This window comes from Oryctolagus cuniculus, chromosome 6 (assembly GCF_964237555.1).
Source record: "Oryctolagus cuniculus chromosome 6, mOryCun1.1, whole genome shotgun sequence".
NCBI classification, from domain to species: domain Eukaryota; kingdom Metazoa; phylum Chordata; class Mammalia; order Lagomorpha; family Leporidae; genus Oryctolagus; species Oryctolagus cuniculus.
In genome coordinates this window covers 166,145,438-166,162,646 of record NC_091437.1, presented here as the reverse complement: position 1 = coordinate 166,162,646, position 17,209 = coordinate 166,145,438, and the positions used below count along the sequence as shown (strand labels likewise).

Below are 17,209 nucleotides of genomic sequence, written 5' to 3'. Positions count from 1 at the left end.
TCCATGGCACTGCAGGGGACAGGGCTCTGCTCAGCGGCACCCAATCCCCTGAGGCCCGCCCCCGGGCTCCCACGTGACTGACACGGGTAAGGGCCAGGGAGGGGCCTCCTGGCTCGTCCCCCGCTGCGGGACACGGGACCCCGGGAGCGGGGCACGCTGGACCCCTAGGGCGGGGAAGGACCCAGAGTGCAGCCAGCAGGGCTGGGGGCAGAATTCTGTCCCAGAAACCAGATTTGCTGGTGGCCTCTGCCCGGAGACCTCAGCCCGCGCTGGCCTGGAGCTGCAATCTCAGAGGGGCCACCAAGTCCACGTGAGGGGCAGGGGAGGCTGGGCCTGCAGCCGGGCAGCATGTGCAAGAACAGAGGGTCGGGAACCCCCATCCAGGTCCGCAGGAGCGCTGCACCCCACCTGCCGCTCCCAGGCCCCGGCCCCGCGTGCGTCCCTGCTCTGAGCGCCCTGATCTGTGCTCGTCCCACAGCCCTGGGGACAGACGCAGAGGGCCCACTGCTGGACGCCAGGGCCGGGCTGGCACAGCAGGCTAGGCAGGACTAGCGGGGTGGAGTGACCTTCGTGGCTTCTCCAGGGATGAGCCGAGAGCTTGCGGGCAGAGGCCTGGAATCCAGCCCAGCCAGAGGCCCGCGCCGCCCAGCGTGGACAAGGGCCTGACACCTCAGGTCCAGGACGGCTCGGTCCTGTGTAGGGCGGGGCTGGCGGCAGGGACGCCAAGTGGGCACGTGGGAGAGGGCCTCCCTCTCCCCTCGGTGGGGCTGGAAGTGCCCACCCAGCCACGCACCTGGGCGCCGCCATGCCCTCCTGCACGGCCAGAGCTGTGACGCTGGCGCGGTGGTCCGTGAGCTGCTTGTTGCAAGACATGCTGTGCACGTTGATGATGTAGATGACCGCGTCCGCCGAGCCGAGCCACACCTGGTTCTGCTCCGCCATCACCATGCAGTTCTGGCGAGGTCGAGAGGGGAGGGTGAGACGGGCGCAGCCTCGGCGCACCCGGGCGAGGATCACTGACCCGGCGCACGCCGTGGAGTCGGCCAGGACTGCACAGCCAGCGGCCGGAACAGGTGCGCGGCCGGTTCATCCAGCACCGTGCCCGGGGTCATCCCAATAGCAGTGTCCCCAGCAACAGGAACGCCCACTGAGAACACGTGTGCACGCCACGGCCTCGTGCATGTGCCGCCCCGTGCACACGCGTGTCCATGCACCCCCCGGGGCAGCACCGCGAATATTTATTTTGAGGAGTTACGAGTAGACCCGAGCAGCAGCCGGTCTGCACACACCGGGATGCACTATGTGTGGACAGCAGAGCGCCCAGGCTCTGCCCGCGGGACTGCGCTGGGGGCCAGCCAGGGCTTGATTTTCAAGGTTGACGTACTTGTTTATTTTTGAAAGGCAGAGAGAGGCGGTGATCTTCCACCCACGGACTCCCTGCCCCCCAGATGGCTGCAGTGTGGCTGCGGGTGGGAGGCAGGGCCCAAGCACCTGGGCCGTCCTCTGCTGGCTTCCCAGGTGCGTGAGCAGGGAGCGGGAGCGGACGTGGGGTGGCCGGGACTCGGATCGGCGCACAGCTATGGGCACAATGCCGGCCCCAATGTTCAGACTTTTTGAAATAAGGATGAAAACCCTGGGGACTTAGAAAAGCCACACGGGCGTGGGGACAGCTACGCTGGCCTGCACACCTGTGCCAGGCGCCAGCCACCCCATCCAGGGCCCCTGCGGTTGGCAGGGCTGGGAGTGTGTGGGGCACCTCCTCCTGCCTCCCAGGGTGCACATGAGCGGGCGCCGGAAGTGGGAGCAGAGCCAGGGCTCGAACCTGGGCAGCGGGCACCGAGCCTATGCTGCTTTGCTCTCAGTGTTAGGACGACCTCGCCTGTCTTCACCCACACGTGTGCAGCGTGTGACGAGGACGGGAGAGACGCGGCTGGTTGCACACGGAAGCAGCCTCCCGCGAGAGCGTCACGGCCCACGAGGCTGCTGAGACCAGGTACAGCAGCTGTCGGTGCAGCCCAGCCCATTATCTAGGGCAGCAGGAAGCGCTCACAAAAACTGATTCGTTTGGGGCCGGTGCTGTGGCGTAGCAGGTAAGGCCGCTGCCTGCTCCGCCAGCATCCCACACAGATGCAGGTTCAAGTCCCGGCTGCTCCACTTACGACCCAACCCCCTGCTGCGCCTGGGAAAGCAGCGGAAGATGGCCCAAGTGCTTGGGCCCCCACATGGGAGACCTGGACGGAGCCCCAGGCTCCAGCCGTCTGGGGAGTCTGGGGAGTGACCCAGCGGGTGAAGACCTCCAGGGCTGGCCTTTCGAATGCCGTAAAACCGCGAGAGGCCAGCGCGCAGCCGATCCCCCGGGCTCGCGCGCCCGCTCACCAGCGTGGAGGAGCCCACTTTGAAGCAGTGCTGGTGGATGGTCCAGGAGGAGGCGTCGAACACGATCACCTTTCCTTCGTTCAGGGCGCACCACAGCTTGGGGTGAGCGTCTTCCACCTTCTCCGCGGGGTCGAGGTGCCCTGAGCGGGGACAGCAAGCCCGGGCGTGTGAGGAAGCCCACAGGCCACCGCAGCCCAGCTGGGCACTAGGGATTCGCCAAGCCCCACCGCGCCGGGTGCCGGGGGTTGCGGGGCGAGCACAGCCCCACGCCGCCCTGCTGGGGCGCGAGTTCAGGCAGGGGGAGGGGTGGGGGGGCAGATGGCACAGGAAGGGGTGTGGCTGGAGAGCAGGCGGCAGCCAGGGGCCCCCGTGCCCCAGCCACGTCCACACCCAGCAGGAGCGTGGTAGGCTCCCCAAGCTCGCTAGCGCCACTCTTGGGGTGTGGGAGACGTGACACAGGCAGGGGCTGGGCTGCTCCCAGCTCCCTGCTCCCAGCTCATGGGCCTGGGAAAGCTGTGGAAGACGGCCTGAGTGCCTGGGCCCCTGCACCCACGAGGGTGACCTGGATGGAGCTCCTGGCTCCTGGCCTCCACCTGGCCTGGCGGCAACCGTTGTGGCCATTTGGGGAGTGAACCAGAGGATGGAGGATCTCTCTGTCTCTCCCTTTTTCTCTGTCACTCTGCTTTCAAATGCATAAATGAGTCTTTTTAAAAAACAAAAATTCTCGCAGCCCTCAGGATAGCAAAGGCGGCGCGTGTGTCCCCGTGGTAAGGTGCAGACCCGTTAGCGCCATGACAGGGGCGGGCGAGAGAGCAGCCGCCGCGGGACCCAAGGACCAGGGCTCCGGGCTGCGACGCCGAGCCTGGGTGCCGGCCCCAGCTCCCTCTCCCGTGGGCTGAGCCACGGCTGCAGTCAATACACGGCCAACTCCACGGAGCGGGGTCAGCTCAGACTGCTGCCCCCAGGGTGGGGAACACCCGGCGCCGCCATGCCGCGTGCAGCCCCCGGCCGCCCAGGCCCCGCGTGCACAGCCGGGAGGCAGGGCGCTGACCTGGCGTGTACAGCAGCACGTCCACGGCGCGCGGCAAGGTCTCCCCGGCCGACGGGTTTATCTTGTGCTTCAGCGTCTCCGACGTGGTCTTCGGGACCGCCATGGGCACTGCAAAGCAAGCGCGACACCCGGGGTCATGGCGCCACCCCGCGGCCTCACACACCCGGCTTCTCCAGCACGGAGTCTTGGGGACAATTCACGACCTGCAAGGCTGCTCCGTGTGAGGGCGGGCGGTGTTCCCACCAGACTGGAGAGCCCCCCCCATGGAGTCTCCCGGGACCCCCGACACACACACACGCACACGCACACACGCACACATGCACACACAGCTGCCCACCGCCCTCGGGGGCCGCTCCCTGGGAGCGCGACAGCTGCTGCTCCCCCTGCACGCTGTCCGGTGAGCCCGGTCACCACGGAGGCGTGCTCTTCCCAGCCCTGGGACGATGTTCTAGAATGTGCTAGCCATGCCCCGAGAGGCAGGACAGCCAGCGTCCACAGGGAGACGCCACCCAGGCCCTCCATGCCCCGAGAGGCAGGACAGCCAGCGTCCACAGGGAGACGCCACCCAGGCCCTCCATGCCCCGAGAGGCAGGACAGCCAGCGTCCACAGGGAGACGCCACCCAGGCCCTCCTGCCAATGAGGGGCTGTTCACAGCTGTGGGAAGGACCCCACGCACACACCCCACTGCGACTCAGCTACCATGAGAAGCCCGGCGCGCCTGGGTCCTGTCCCCGTGGCGTGCCCGGAACGCGCCTCTCCAGAGACAGCAGTGCGGGGGGCGTGCTCAAGTCCACGCCCGAGCCGCCAGGAAGCGGTACCCTTTAACAGTGGCACGCGAGAAACCTCCCGGCGCGGTGGCTGCCGACACCCCGGCAGAACCCACCCACGCACCACGAGGCTCGTCCTGCTGACGCGGATCAACCGCACGCGCCACGTCACCTACGTGCAGACCGTACGCTAGGTGATCACGGTGGCGGGTGCAGGCCGTCCCGGCAACACAGGGCCCTCTGCCTTCTCCACTTCCGTTCCATCCCCGTCCCAACAGCTGGGGAGCAGGGCGATGCCGCCACGATGGTAGAGACCCCTCCTCCTGTGGCTTCCGCGTGCAAGGAGACTGGACAGTTCCTGCCTGGGAAGCCGGCCACGCCGCAGGCCGGGCGGATGCTGCTGGCGGCCCCAGGCACCAGGCACCAGGCCCCAGGCCCCAGGCCCCAGACCCCAGGCCCCAGACTCCAGGCCCCAGACCCCAGGCCCCAGGCCCCGCGCCTCCCACAGAGCCCCCTCCACTGCTTGCCACTGAGTCACAGCCACCACGAGTCACGGCCACCACCTTCCTGAGCAAGGCGGCATCCACCCCGAGCTGGGTGTGGGCAGGCGGGGGCCGAGGCACGGCGGCCCCCCGACGAGAACAGTGGGTGGAGTTCAGAGATCAATCAGGAAATCAGAAAAACAGGGCAGCTGGGCATGGCTCTGGTTAAACAGCGGTCAGCCCCTCACATCGCGTGAGGCCCATGAGCACAGCACTCACACGCGGTCACGCGAGACACACGTTCATGCAAGATCCCGTGAGACACGTGTTCATACATGGCACACAAGATCCCGTGAGACACGTGTTCTCCACAATCACGTCACACACGTGTTCGTGCACACAGGACCCCGTGAGACACGCGTGCACAGGCAGGCAGCGCACACGCGGGCGGCCCCGGGTCTTACTCTCGTTCTTCATCTTGTCGAAGTAGGACAGCTTGGAGGCGGCGTCGAGGGCCTTGGGTGACTGCAGCGTGCCCACCACGGCGTCCATCAGCAGCACGTTGGTCAGCGCCTGCTGGATGTACTGCGGGTCCTGCGGGAGGTGGCGCGGGTGGGGTCAGCGGGCACAGAGGGGCGCGTGCGGACGTGCCGCCCTGCGAGGGACGGCCGCGCCAGGGTCGGCGAACATGCTCTAGGAGGCTGGGCTGTGGGCCCCGCACAGCGCATGGCTCTGCTGTGGGAGCAGTGTCGCCAAACAGGCGTGGCCACGCTCCACGCCACCCTCACTGCACAGCTCAGCCAGCCCCCGGGCGTCTGTGTGGCCTAAGCCACAGGCACGTGGCAGCCACGGTCACTGGCCCTCCTGTCTTTCATAACCACAGGGCTCCCTGGTCACGCTCTGCCTGTGTCCTGAGGACTTCCTCTTGTGCCACCTGGACGTGGGCCTCTTCCCCCGCCCCTCCTCCCGTCACCCGGGCACTCATGACTGGGAAAGCCTCGTCCCCCGCCCCTCCCCCCGTCACCCGGGCACAGGGCCCCTGGTGACTGGGAAAGCCGCACCGCTGGCCTCAAGTCCCCAGAAGCCTAGGGGAGGCAAGGCGAGCCCAGACCACCCTGCCCCCATCGCTGGGCGCCGCCAGGAGGGGGGCGTGGTGAGGGTTGGGGAGGCCGGGTGGGGCCCCCATGGCCACCGCCCGCTCTGGGCCCGTTTCCCCCAGTGCCGCGAGGCCCCCGCTGCTCCTCAACCCAGAGCACACGGTTCTCCCGGAGGAGCCCGAGGGGCCAGGCGGGCGGACGGACCTTGTGGTCGTCGGCCAGCTGCTTCCCTGCCCACATCTCTTTGACCAGCAGGAGCCAGAGGCCGCACTCAGACTTGAGGTTGGCTTCGAACACCTCCTTCTTGGACAGCGTCTTGATCTTCAGAGTGGGGATTCGCAGAAGCAGAAACGCCACCGTGGTGCTTCGGACCTCCTGTGGGGGCAGAGACCGGAGAGAGACGGGCCATGGAGCCACGGCCGCACGGGACGCCGGGCGCGCGCGCCGACACCCACGAGCTCCGAGCACCGTGTCTCAGGGGAACCCTCGCCCACTCGCTGGCTGCGTGCCCAGGCATGCTGGCCCAGCGGGAAGCCGCCGCCTGCACCCCGGCATCGACGCGGGAGCACTGGGTGGAGTCCCGGCTGCTCCACTTCCGACCCAGCTCCCCGCTAATGCACCTGGGAGAGCAGCAGAAGACGGCCAAGTGCCTGGGCCCCTGCACCCACGTGGGAGACCTGGAGGAAGCTCCTGGCTCCTGGCTCCAGCCTGGCCCAGCCCGTCATTGCAGCCATCTGGGCAGTGAACCAGCACATGGAAGATTCTCTCTCTCTCCCTCTCTCTCTCCCTTTCTCTCTCTCTAACTCTGCCTTTCAAAAATAAATAAATCTTTAAAAAAAAAGAAGAAGAAGAAAGGAAGAAAACTCAGTGCTGTTGCAATGGGTTAAGCTGCTGACTGCCACCGGGATCGCACACGGGCGCCGGCTCAAGTCCCGGCTGCCCCACTTCCGATCCTGGGACAACAGTGGAAGACGGCCCAAATGCTTGGGCCCCAGCACCCAGACGAGAGGCCCAGATGGAGCTCCTGGCTCCTGGCTTTGGCCTGGCCCAGCCCTGGCTGTGGCAGCAAGGTGGGGCGTGACCCAGCAGATGGGAGGAGGAGGGAGAGGAGGAAGAGGCTGAGCCGTGGGCGCACAGGCGCTGCCGTGAGCATGTCACCTGCTGCGCCCGCTCCTCGCCCCGAGCTTCCCGGCCGGCCCCGGTACGAGCAAAGCGGGGCGCGGGAAGGCGCCCACCTCTATGTCCCGGAAGGTGGAGATCTCCACGTAGCCGGGCCTGCCCTCCGGCAGGAGGAACAGGCGCTTCTGGGTCATGGCGATCTTGCCGACGCCGCGGTTGGTCTTGACGGCGCTCGACAGCTTGTAGACGCACTCGCTCCGGTCCAGGTGCCGCACCACGGCCGCGGGCAGGATGACCTCCTGCGCCTCCGCCTCCGTCTCCTTCCAGCAGTTGTAGAAGTCCCTGAACGTGTCGGGCTCGATCTGTTTCTCTTGGCCTTGGAGTCACAGGGGAGGGAGACGGCTTAGCGCCACGGCGGCCGACGGCGCCAGCACCCAGGTCCCCCTGCACGGGAGACCTGCAGCCCCAGGGGGCCATGCGAGTCCCTGAACGTGTCGGGCTCGATCTGTTTCTCTTGGCCTTGGAGTCACAGGGGAGGGAGACGGCTTAGCGCCACGGCGGCCGACGGCGCCAGCACCCAGGTCCCTCTGCACGGGAGACCTGCAGCCCCAGGGGGCCATGCGAGTCCCTGAACGTGTCGGGCTTGATCTGTTTCTCGTGGCCTTGGAGTTATGGGGGAGGGAGACAACTTAGCACCCCAGGCACCACCCGGCCACGGCAGCCAACGGCGCCATTACCCAGGTCCCTCTGCACGGGAGATCTGCAGCCCCCGACCCACACAGGGGACTTCAGCCTGCCTCACGGGGACAAGGACACTCTTTTTTTTTTTTTTTTTTTTTTTTTTTTTTGACAGCCAGAGTGGACAGTGAGAGAGAGAGACAGAGAGAAAGGTCTTCCTTTTTGCCGTTGGTTCACCCTCCAATGGCTGCCACGGCCGGCGCATCACGCTGATCCGAAGCCAGGAGCCAGGTGCTTCTCCTGGTCTCCCATGGGGTGCAGGACCCAAGCACTTGGGCCATCCTCCACTGCACTCCCAGGCCACAGCAGAGAGCTGGCCTGGAAGAGGGGCAACTGGGACAGAATCCGGCGCCCCGAGGACGCTCCTCTTGTAGTGGCAACGTCCTCTGGGGGCCACGAGGGGACCTGGTGCTAACACAAAGTTAACCTAGAGTAGACTGGCGCCCTGGTGACAGACCTGCACCCTTGGGTGGGCCTGTTCCTCTCTGGCTGTGAGCAAGCCATCCACTCTTACTGCTCACAACCAAGACCAACGTCATGGAGGCAGTGCACCTGAGGCAGCCCCAGATGTCCCACAGTCACAGCCGTCACAGCCCTGCCTCCCGCTTGTGCAGCCCTCGGATCCCGCTCGGCTACCAGGGCCTGCCAAGCCCACCCCAACGGCTCCCTGCCCTGGCCCAGCTCCGCGACGCTGTGTCCCCAGCCTGCCTGGCCCCTCTGCACTGCCCGGCGGGCAGCAGCCCTGCATCCCACCCAGGAGGTGCTGCCCATTTGCTCCCTCCTGCAGGCAGGAGCCCCACACCGCGGCTCCCCCACCGCGGCAAGCCTTGTCCGTGCCAGGCCCCCGATTCCCGAGGACGGGGCCCTCCCGCGGCACGACGCACACCCTAGTCGCACCATGTCATGCAGTGGCTCTGCCCGCGCTCACTCGGGGCAGAAGACCCCTCCCCACTGCCGGGAGACCCCCGCAGGGCACAGCGTCAGCGTGGCCGAGTCGCACACACATTTCCCTGTGGCACCAAGAACCACGCTGTGTGCTCTACAGACAGGCATCAGCAGGGGACGGCGCAGGGGAGGAAAGCGTAGGAGAGCTGAGCCCGGCAGACGTGGGGCCCGCAGTGGGGCTGCCACTTGCTTGTGGGTCTGCTGTCCCCGCTGTCCCTGCCTGGGAGGGCGGCACCTGTGTCTCCTCCCCTGCCCGGGTGGGGGTCAGAAGCCGAGGTGGCAGAAGGCACAGCCACACCCCCACTGACCCTGTGACCTGTAGCCCTGTGGCCACGCCCCCGCTGACCCTGTGACCTGTAGCCCTGTGGCCACCCCCCGCTGACTCTGTGACCTGCAGCCCTGCGCCCACGCCCCCACTGACCCTGTGACCTGTAGCCCTGTGGCCACGCCCCCGCTGACCCTGTGACCTGTAGCCCTGTGGCCACGCCCCTGCTGACCCTGTAGCCCGTAGCCCAGGGATGGCCAGGGGCACCAGGGGTCTGGGAGGCAGTGAGCTGCTGGCCCCACCCATGTGCGCGTACCAGGATGCTGTGAGAACCCCCACCAGGGGGCGCTGTCTTGAGCCACGCTTGTCTCCTGGGCCCACTGTATTTCCAACTGCTATAACGGCCGTCTGCTATGCGCGTGCCTTTTTTTCTTTAAAGGTTTAAAGACCCGGGATCCGAACAGAAAAGAAACAGCAGTGAGGGTCTCTCCCCACACCCGATGGTTCTTAGAAGCCACCAAAGATGAAGAATGGGGATGGGTGGGGGTGCCAGCCAGGTCACACGGGGGGTGGGGGGGAGTGGGCAGAAGGTCAGAGGTGAAAAGGCAGAGAGCACGCGGTCAGCCCTGGTCCCACCTGCGGTGGCCGGAGACCTCTTCCATCTCACAGCAGTCCCTGGCATAGCTGAGGCTAAGGGGCCAGGCAGGCAAGGAGGCTCGAAGCAGGCAAAGGGGGTCCGGGGGCTGCTGTGGGGACCCAGCTCTGGGCACCAGGGTCACAGCTATGGGGCCACGCGGCACAGTGTGTGGCTCTGTGTCACCGGCCCGGGACAGAAGGGGCTCCTGGGCTCTGGGAGACGACTCTGGACAGCAGACAGCCCCAAGTGCAAGGTGCAGCAAACCAAGGGCACCCCCACCAGGCAGGAAGCAGCACTCACAGTAACTGCCGCCGCGCCCCGGCAGGACTGTGCACATCACACTGCACAGTCGGGAGCGTGCACCTGCCGCCACTGGGCTCAGCCAGCCCTGTGCACACCTGAGACCACTGCACACCTGAGACCACCGAGCTCAGCCAGCCCTGTGCACACCGGAGACCACTGCACTCACACCCACTGTGCACACCTGAGACCACCGAGCTCAGCCAGCCCTGTACACACCAGAGACCACTGCACTCACACCCACTGTGCACACCTGAGACCACCGAGCACAGCCAGCCCTGTGCACACCAGAGACCACTGCACTCACACCCACTGTGCACACCTGAGACCACCGAGCACAGCCAGCCCTGTGCACACCAGAGACCACTGCACACCAGACACCCATGCACACCCACTGTGCACAACCATGGACACTGAGCTCATACCCACTGTGCACACCTGAACCTCTGCACACCCACTCGCACACCTGAGACCTCTGAGCTCACACCCACTGTGCACACCTGAACCTCTGCACACCCACTCGCACACCTGAGACCACTGAGCTCACACCCACTCGCACACCTGAGACCTCTGAGCTCACACCCACGGTGCACAACTGAGACCTCTGAGCTCACACCCACTGTGCACACCTATGGACACTGCACCATGGAACCATGCACACCCATAGACACTGCACTCCCTCGGACACTGCACACCCACAGGCACTGTGCACACCCATGGACTGTGTGTGCACACTATGTGTACTCTCCCTGTGCACATCCACCTCTGCACACCTGCAACCACCTGGTTCACACCCGCACACACCATGCAACCCACAGCCGCTGCAGCCGCCCTGGAGACGCAGTGCGCGGCCTCACTGGTCTCCGCTTCTGCACGGCTCACTCCTCCCCCGTCACCCACACGTCTCCGACCCACCAAGCCCAGGCTCACGGCAGCAGCAGGCAGGCGGGGTCCCCTTCAGAGCCAGCCCCAGCCCCCTCGCTCCAGTGGTGCCCCCTGGAGGGCGCCCCCCACAGCTGCCCGTGGGCCCGCGGGATTCCCAGCAGCCTTTGCAGTACAATGGAGCAGTAGCAAGCCCCTGAGTAAAACCTCAGCGTGTTCACCTTCGCACAAAAGCGCATCTTAAGATGGCAGCTTCCGCTTTGGGCAAGCTATGACCTTGTCCCACCCCAAGGTCATTTGGCCGGAGCGTGTTTTGGCGACTTTGGGGTCACACAGCCCCAGAATCAGGACTGTTTCCTGACCCAGAGTAACTGAACGAGGCAGAGGGACCACGGGACCACCGAGGTGCCCTGGACGTCCACTCCTGGGACAGCTCCCCTGGCCCCTGCACCCCAAAGTCGCCCTGAGGGGTGGGAACTCGATGCACTGGAGGAGCCCCGGGACTGCGCGCGGAGGCTTCATGGGGAGGGGCACACACGGCCATGCCCTGCCAGGACGGCCGGCGGGAACGCAGTCACCGTGGCTGACCCCCGGGCAACATTCAGCCCCCTCGCTTCATGATGCTGGGCCGCCTTGGGCTTCCTGCCGAGGCAACCAGAAGGTGACCCGCACCATGGCCCCGCCAGGCTCACCAGGGCCGTGGGGGCCCCACGAAATCATCTGGGTTGTGGCCCCGTCAAGACCACCACCGCGGGCAAATTCACTAAATCTTCCCAATAAATCGAATTTTGAGTTGACCATTTCGTATGGCCTGTGGATGATGTTACCAGTCTCCATGGGGTCCTTGGCAAGAGAGGCTCCCTAGCCAGGGCCCAACCAAGGGCAGGGCCACCACCCAGCCCGGGCCCAACCAAGGGCAGGGCCGCCACCCAGCCCGGGCCCAACCAAGGGGCAGGGCCACCACCCAACCCGGGCCCAACCAAGGGCAGGGCCACCACCCAGCCCGGGCCCAACCAAGGGGCAGGGCCGCCACCCAGCCCGGGCCCAACCAAGGGCAGGGCCACCACCCAGCCCGGGCCCAACCAGGGCAGGGCCACCACCCAGCCCGGGCCCAACCAAGGGCAGGGCCGCCACCCAGCCCGGGCCCAACCAAGGGGCAGGGCCGCCACCCAGCCCGGGCCCAACCAAGGGCAGGGCCGCCACCCTGCCCCGCCCCTCCCCGGCTCAGCCTCACCCCGCCCCTCCCTGGGCTCAGCCCCGCCCCTCCCTGGCCCCGCCCCGCCCCGGGCTCCCCAGGGCGGCCGGCGCTCACCCCCGGCCAGCGCCTCGAAGAGCCGCTGAATGACGCTGACGTCCTTCACGATGCCCGACTCCTGCACCCGGCGGACGAACTCGTCCAGCTGCAGGTGCTTCCGGGGCAGCTCGAAGTTCTTCACGGGGTCGTCGGCCTTGGGGGCGTCGCCCGGCTCGTCCAGCACCTCGCCCAGGAGCCGCCTGAGCTCGGGCGTGCGCTCGGCCTGGGCGCGCTGCGATGCCGACAGCGCCTCCACGACGCCCTTGACGAGCGCGGCCGGGAAGATGCGGACGTCCGTCTTGTAGAGGCTCTGGAAGTCCAGCAGCGCGCTCAGCAGCTGGCCGCGCCGCAGGTGCACGAGGCCGCGCAGGTAGAAGTAGCTGGCCAGCAGCAGCGAGTTCTCGGGCGCCAGGAAGCTCATGGCCTTGCTCAGCAGCGCCACGAAGTCCGAGTAATAGGCCTGCACGCACTGGGCCACCAGCGGGAAGTGGATCTCGGGGACCTTGAACGTGTAGGTCGGCTTAGGGGTCACGATCGGAGCTGGAAAGTCGAGGGGAAGACGATCAGCGCGGGCGGTGTGCGGAGGGCGGTGTCTCTGGGCCCCGACACAAAGCAAAGCCAGAACCCGTGTGCTGCTCCGGAGGGCTCCCCGCACCCCAGCAGCAACGACAGCGTTCAGCCAGCCACCCCGCACGCCGCACCCATTCAGGCTGAGTGCAAACATCTGTTTCTGAGGGTTCTCCCAGGGTCCAGCTGACACCGGGAGCCAAGACACACCGCTGGATAGGACCAGCCTCTCCACACAAGCGTTGCAGTCGCCTTAACGACTCTGGGGCACTGTCCCACTTCACAGATGCGGCCACTGAGGCTGCCCACCCCAGGGACGCGGCCAGGAGTGCAGCCAGCTGTGTCTCCCACACAAGTGCCGGCTCAGCTGAGCACCAACTGGGCGCTCTGTTCTCTTCTAGGACCTCCAGGGCCAGCCACACCAGTGGGCCGGGGTCTCGTGCAGCCAGGAGGGGGAGGCTGGGGCATCCAGGGCGAAGGTGGAGAGAGCAAAGCTGCCGGGCAGGTGAGCGCCCAGGTACAGCAGGTGAGCCGGCACCACTTAACCTGCCGGGCAGGTGAGTGCCCAGGTACAGCAGGTGAGCCGGCACCCCTTCCGGGTACGGCAGGAGAGCCTCGGGCCCAGAGCCGGCCGGCTGGCCAGGCAGCAGCAGCACAGGTGGCTGAACCCGGCAGTCAGCCGGAGGAGGCGGGGACTGGGCGGGGATGGGCTGGAGATGGGGGAGGGACGGGGCGGGGCCGGGGCTGGGTGGGGCTGGGGGTGGTGACTGGGTGGGGCCGAGGGCGGGGCCTGGAGTGGGGGAGGGAGGAGGCGGGGACTGGGTAGGGATGGGTTGGAGATGGGGGAGGGACGGGGCGGGGCCGGGTCTGGGTGGGGCTGGGGGTGGTGACTGGGTGGGGCCGAGGGCGGGGCCTGGAGTGGGGGAGGGAGGAGGCGGGGACTGGGCAGGGATGGGTTGGAGATGGGGGAGGGACGGGGCGGGGCCAGGTCTGGGTGGGGCTGGGGGTGGTGACTGGGTGGGACCGAGGGCGGGGACTGGGCAGGGCGGGGCGTGGTCACCTGCGAAGTCGACGCTGCTCCCGCAGCCCGCGGCAGAGTCGGGGAGCCGCAGCGAGGCGTTCCTGGGCGGCAGCTCGGGCAGCGTGAGGTCCTGCAGGTTGGGCATGCTGACCACCATGCGCCGGTGAGTGAGCTGCAGGGGCGAGGGCTTGCGCGAGGCCATCTTCTCCACCGTCGGCCTCCTCGGGCTCACGAGCATCCCGTTCATCCTGGGGCACGAGAGGGCGACACGGCAGACGGACCGTGAGGACGACAGGACGCGTCACCAGGGCAGGTCCCCGGGCGGGGTCGGCGGGGTCCGACCCGCGTCCTCGCGAGCCAGAAAGAGGCGAAGGCGCGCGCAGGCCGCCGGGAGGAGCACACGCGGGTGAGGATGAGGAGCAGTGGCAGGGTGGGCAGGGGGCTCTGAGGAGGGGGAGATGTAGGAAGAGGGGGAAGACTTGGAGACAGCCGCACCGCACAAAGGCCCGGGGCGCCCCATGAGCCAAAGCCCGAGACCCCGCTGACACGGCCCAGAGTCCGGCAGCAGGTGTGCTGAGCCCCGGGAGGAGGCAGACGCCGCGGGGGACCCCGAGGCCGAGGAGCTCGGGGGCTGTCACCCCTCACAGTGCCCCCTAAGAGCAAGCTGTTCCCGTCGGGTTATCCGTGACCCATCCAGAGAAAACCAGGCCAGCGTAGCACGCCCTCCCCCCACCGCGAAGCACCTGTCCTCCTCCGACTGGATGCTCAGGTCCAGCTGTGCGAAGGCGTCCATCCTCCTGCTGAGCCGGGCTTTCAGGAAGGAGTGGAACATGTAGGTGTCCAGGACCTGGAAGAGAGCGGGCAGCGGCATCCGGTGCCGGCTCTCACAGCACCGTTCTCCGCCCGCCGCCCCGCGACCCCCACCCACCGTGGAGGACCCTGCCGACCCCTGCCTCCCGTGGACACGAACTCCCCGGCCGCGGTGCTTCCACAATCCCCTACAACGGCTCTGCGGGTCTCAGCAGCACTTCTATGATGCACACATTTATTTGTAAGGCAGATGTGGGGGGGGCTCTTCCATCTGCTCCCCAGTCGGCGGGGGCTGGGTCCAGCCCAAGCCAGGAGCCTGGAACACCCTATGGGTCTCCCCTGTGGGTGCAGAGACCCAAGCCCCTGGGCATCACCCACTGCCTTCCTGGTTGGGAGCTGGATCGGAAGTGGAGCAGCCAGGACTTAAAACCAGCGCACGTGGGTAGGGAGAGGCGGGTACTTGCAGGAAGAGATGGCCCTGGCCAGCTGGAGACGTGGAGATGGGTGCTCCTGAGCAGGGAGGGGCCCCATAACAGCCACAGACCCCAGGGAGGCCCGGGGCGGACCAGACAGGACAAGCGGAGGCCCTCCCGGGAGCCGGCCTTCCACTTCGCTCTCCCCAAGCCGCACCCGGGCCTCCCCGGGGCCTCTGCCTGCTGCGTGGGGCCGTGAGGCCGGGAGTGGGCTGTGCAGGGGGCCAGACGCTGCCACAGGAGACTTCTGGGCATCACACGTGCACAGAGAAAGGCACGGGGCACAAAGAACGAAGGGGGAATGCCCCGGCACAGGTGCGAGGCTGCAGGCGGAGAGAAATGCCGACCGCGCAAGTGCACCTGGGAGACGGCCACAGTCAGGCTGAAGACAGCGCCCCCTTGTGGGCAGCCTCAGAGTGGCCTTCAACGCTCTGTCTCTCCAGCTTTCACACACAGGGGGGACTCTCCCCTCCCCTGGCGGCCCCTCAGCACCCCTGAGCCTGGCTCCTTCCTACCCCTCTTGACTCCACAGTTTAGAATATTAGAAGCCCAAACATCTCCCACCGGGCCGGCTCTTGGGCATCCCAGAGAGCCCCCAAAGCTACACGTCCATCACTGGTCCCCTCCAGCCAGCCCATCGCCAGGACCCTCCCCCACTCCCCATGCCCAGCCCCCAGAGAACTTCCCACCACGCCTCCAGGACTCCGGAGCCTCTGCTCAGGGCACGCTGCCCCTCTGCTCACACCTCCGGGGGCTCCCATGCACTGGACACCCGCGCCAGGCTGGGCCCGGGAGCCCCGAGAGGCGGGGCCAGGCATCCCCGGTGGCCGTGACCTCCTGACCCAGCCTGTGTGGCACGGAGCAGGCACATCACGGCATGACCGGACCTGCGTTTTTCTGTTCCTCATCTGCACAGGCAGAGTCACCGTTCCCAGCTGAGACACGCAGCGTGAGCCGAGCACGCCACGGGGAAAACCACGTTCGTGGCGCCGTGGAGGGGACCCGCAGCCCCGGCCACAGAGCTGCAGGGGACGCGCAGGAAAACAGTCGGCAGCTGTCGGCAGGCCTGGACGGAGCAGCCCGGACTCTGCCTCCCGAGGGCGGGGGAGGAGTGGCAGAGTCGGAGCTCACAGCCCAGCGCTGCAGCCTGCGCAGAGCCCCAGGCCGGGAGTGGGCTCAGAGAGGGCGCCCGGGGGCCTTGCTGCATCCCGAGGAGCTCGCTCTGGGGCAAAGCCACACAACACGAGGAGGAGGGGCTCCGGGGAGCCAAGCTCTGAGCTCACGTAGGGCACCAGGCACGCCCCAGATGGGAGCCACCAGGGGTCACGGGGCACCCAGCAGATGGCCAACCTATGACTGCCCTGGAACCCTCTGAAACCAGACAACCAAACGCTGAAGGGGCCAGAACACAGCCCGCGGCCGTTTTTGTAAAAGACAAACCCCAAACCAACCAAGTGCTGGTCAGCAGGTGCACAGGAAAACAGCGTGTCCCACCCCAACATCGGGATTCCAGAGCAAGAAGCAGAGGCCACGGAGACACGGCCCCGGGGAGGGGGGGGCGCACGGAGCTGGGGTCCTGGGTCCAGGGTAACCCTGGTGCTGGGCTTTCACACACTCGGTCCTCGTGGTCAAGGACAGAGACAGCCAGGGCCTGGGGAGGTGGGCGGTGCAGGGGAGGGGAACGGGTGCTTGAGTCCACGGGAAACGTCCGGCATCCAGACCAAGCAGGTGCTCAGGGCTGCATCAGAGCCTTGGCCCTGGCAGATTCTCCCATCCGTGAATTGCACTCTGGGAAGCTGGTTACAAAGTAGCAGACCAGGGGCTGGGCTGGGCTGGGCTGGGCTGGGACAGGTAAGCTGCCACTTGGGACACAAGCACCCATGCCTCAGGGCCGGTTCAAGTCCCGGCTGCTCCACTTCCGATTCAGCTCCCTGCTAATGTGCCTGGGGAAGGCAGTGGAGGATGGCCCAAGTGCTCGGGCCCCTGCACCCATGTGGGACACCACGATGGAGTTCCGGGCTCCTGGCTCCAGCCTGGACCACTCCTGGCCATTTTGAGTGTTTGGGGAGTAAACCAGTTGGTGAACGTTCAATCTCTCTCTCTCTCTGTCACTCTTTTGAATAAATAAGCTTTCTCTTATCAAGAATATAAGCAGTGGCCAATGATCAAGAGAAACCAGGAAAAACAATGGCCCGGGAAACGCCAGATGGCGCAGAGAATTAACAGGTGCAGGACAGGCTGCTACCCAGAGGCTAGTGCAGGAGGCGAGGACTGAGCACACAAGCCCACGCCACACGCAGACACACTTACAACGCAGGGAGACATGCCCACACAGCAGGGAGAGACGCCCATGCAGACACGCCTACAATGCAGGCACGCCCACA

The 17,209-nt window shown here is 66.7% G+C and overlaps 1 protein-coding gene across 1 annotated transcript in view; it reads right to left on the bottom strand.

The window, feature by feature from the left end:
• DENND3 (DENN domain containing 3) overlaps positions 1–17,209 on the bottom strand; it is a 45,710-nt gene that overhangs the window by 4,980 nt on the left and 23,521 nt on the right. Inside the window, exons 11-19 of the mRNA XM_070075867.1 lie at positions 14,286–14,389; positions 13,582–13,790; positions 11,973–12,494; positions 7,010–7,269; positions 5,979–6,149; positions 5,142–5,271; positions 3,428–3,535; positions 2,377–2,516; positions 794–954 (exon numbers count right to left, since the gene is read on the bottom strand). Coding sequence (XP_069931968.1) covers positions 794–954; positions 2,377–2,516; positions 3,428–3,535; positions 5,142–5,271; positions 5,979–6,149; positions 7,010–7,269; positions 11,973–12,494; positions 13,582–13,790; positions 14,286–14,389 — 1,805 coding nt within the window. The remainder of the gene's footprint in view (positions 1–793; positions 955–2,376; positions 2,517–3,427; positions 3,536–5,141; positions 5,272–5,978; positions 6,150–7,009; positions 7,270–11,972; positions 12,495–13,581; positions 13,791–14,285; positions 14,390–17,209) is intronic.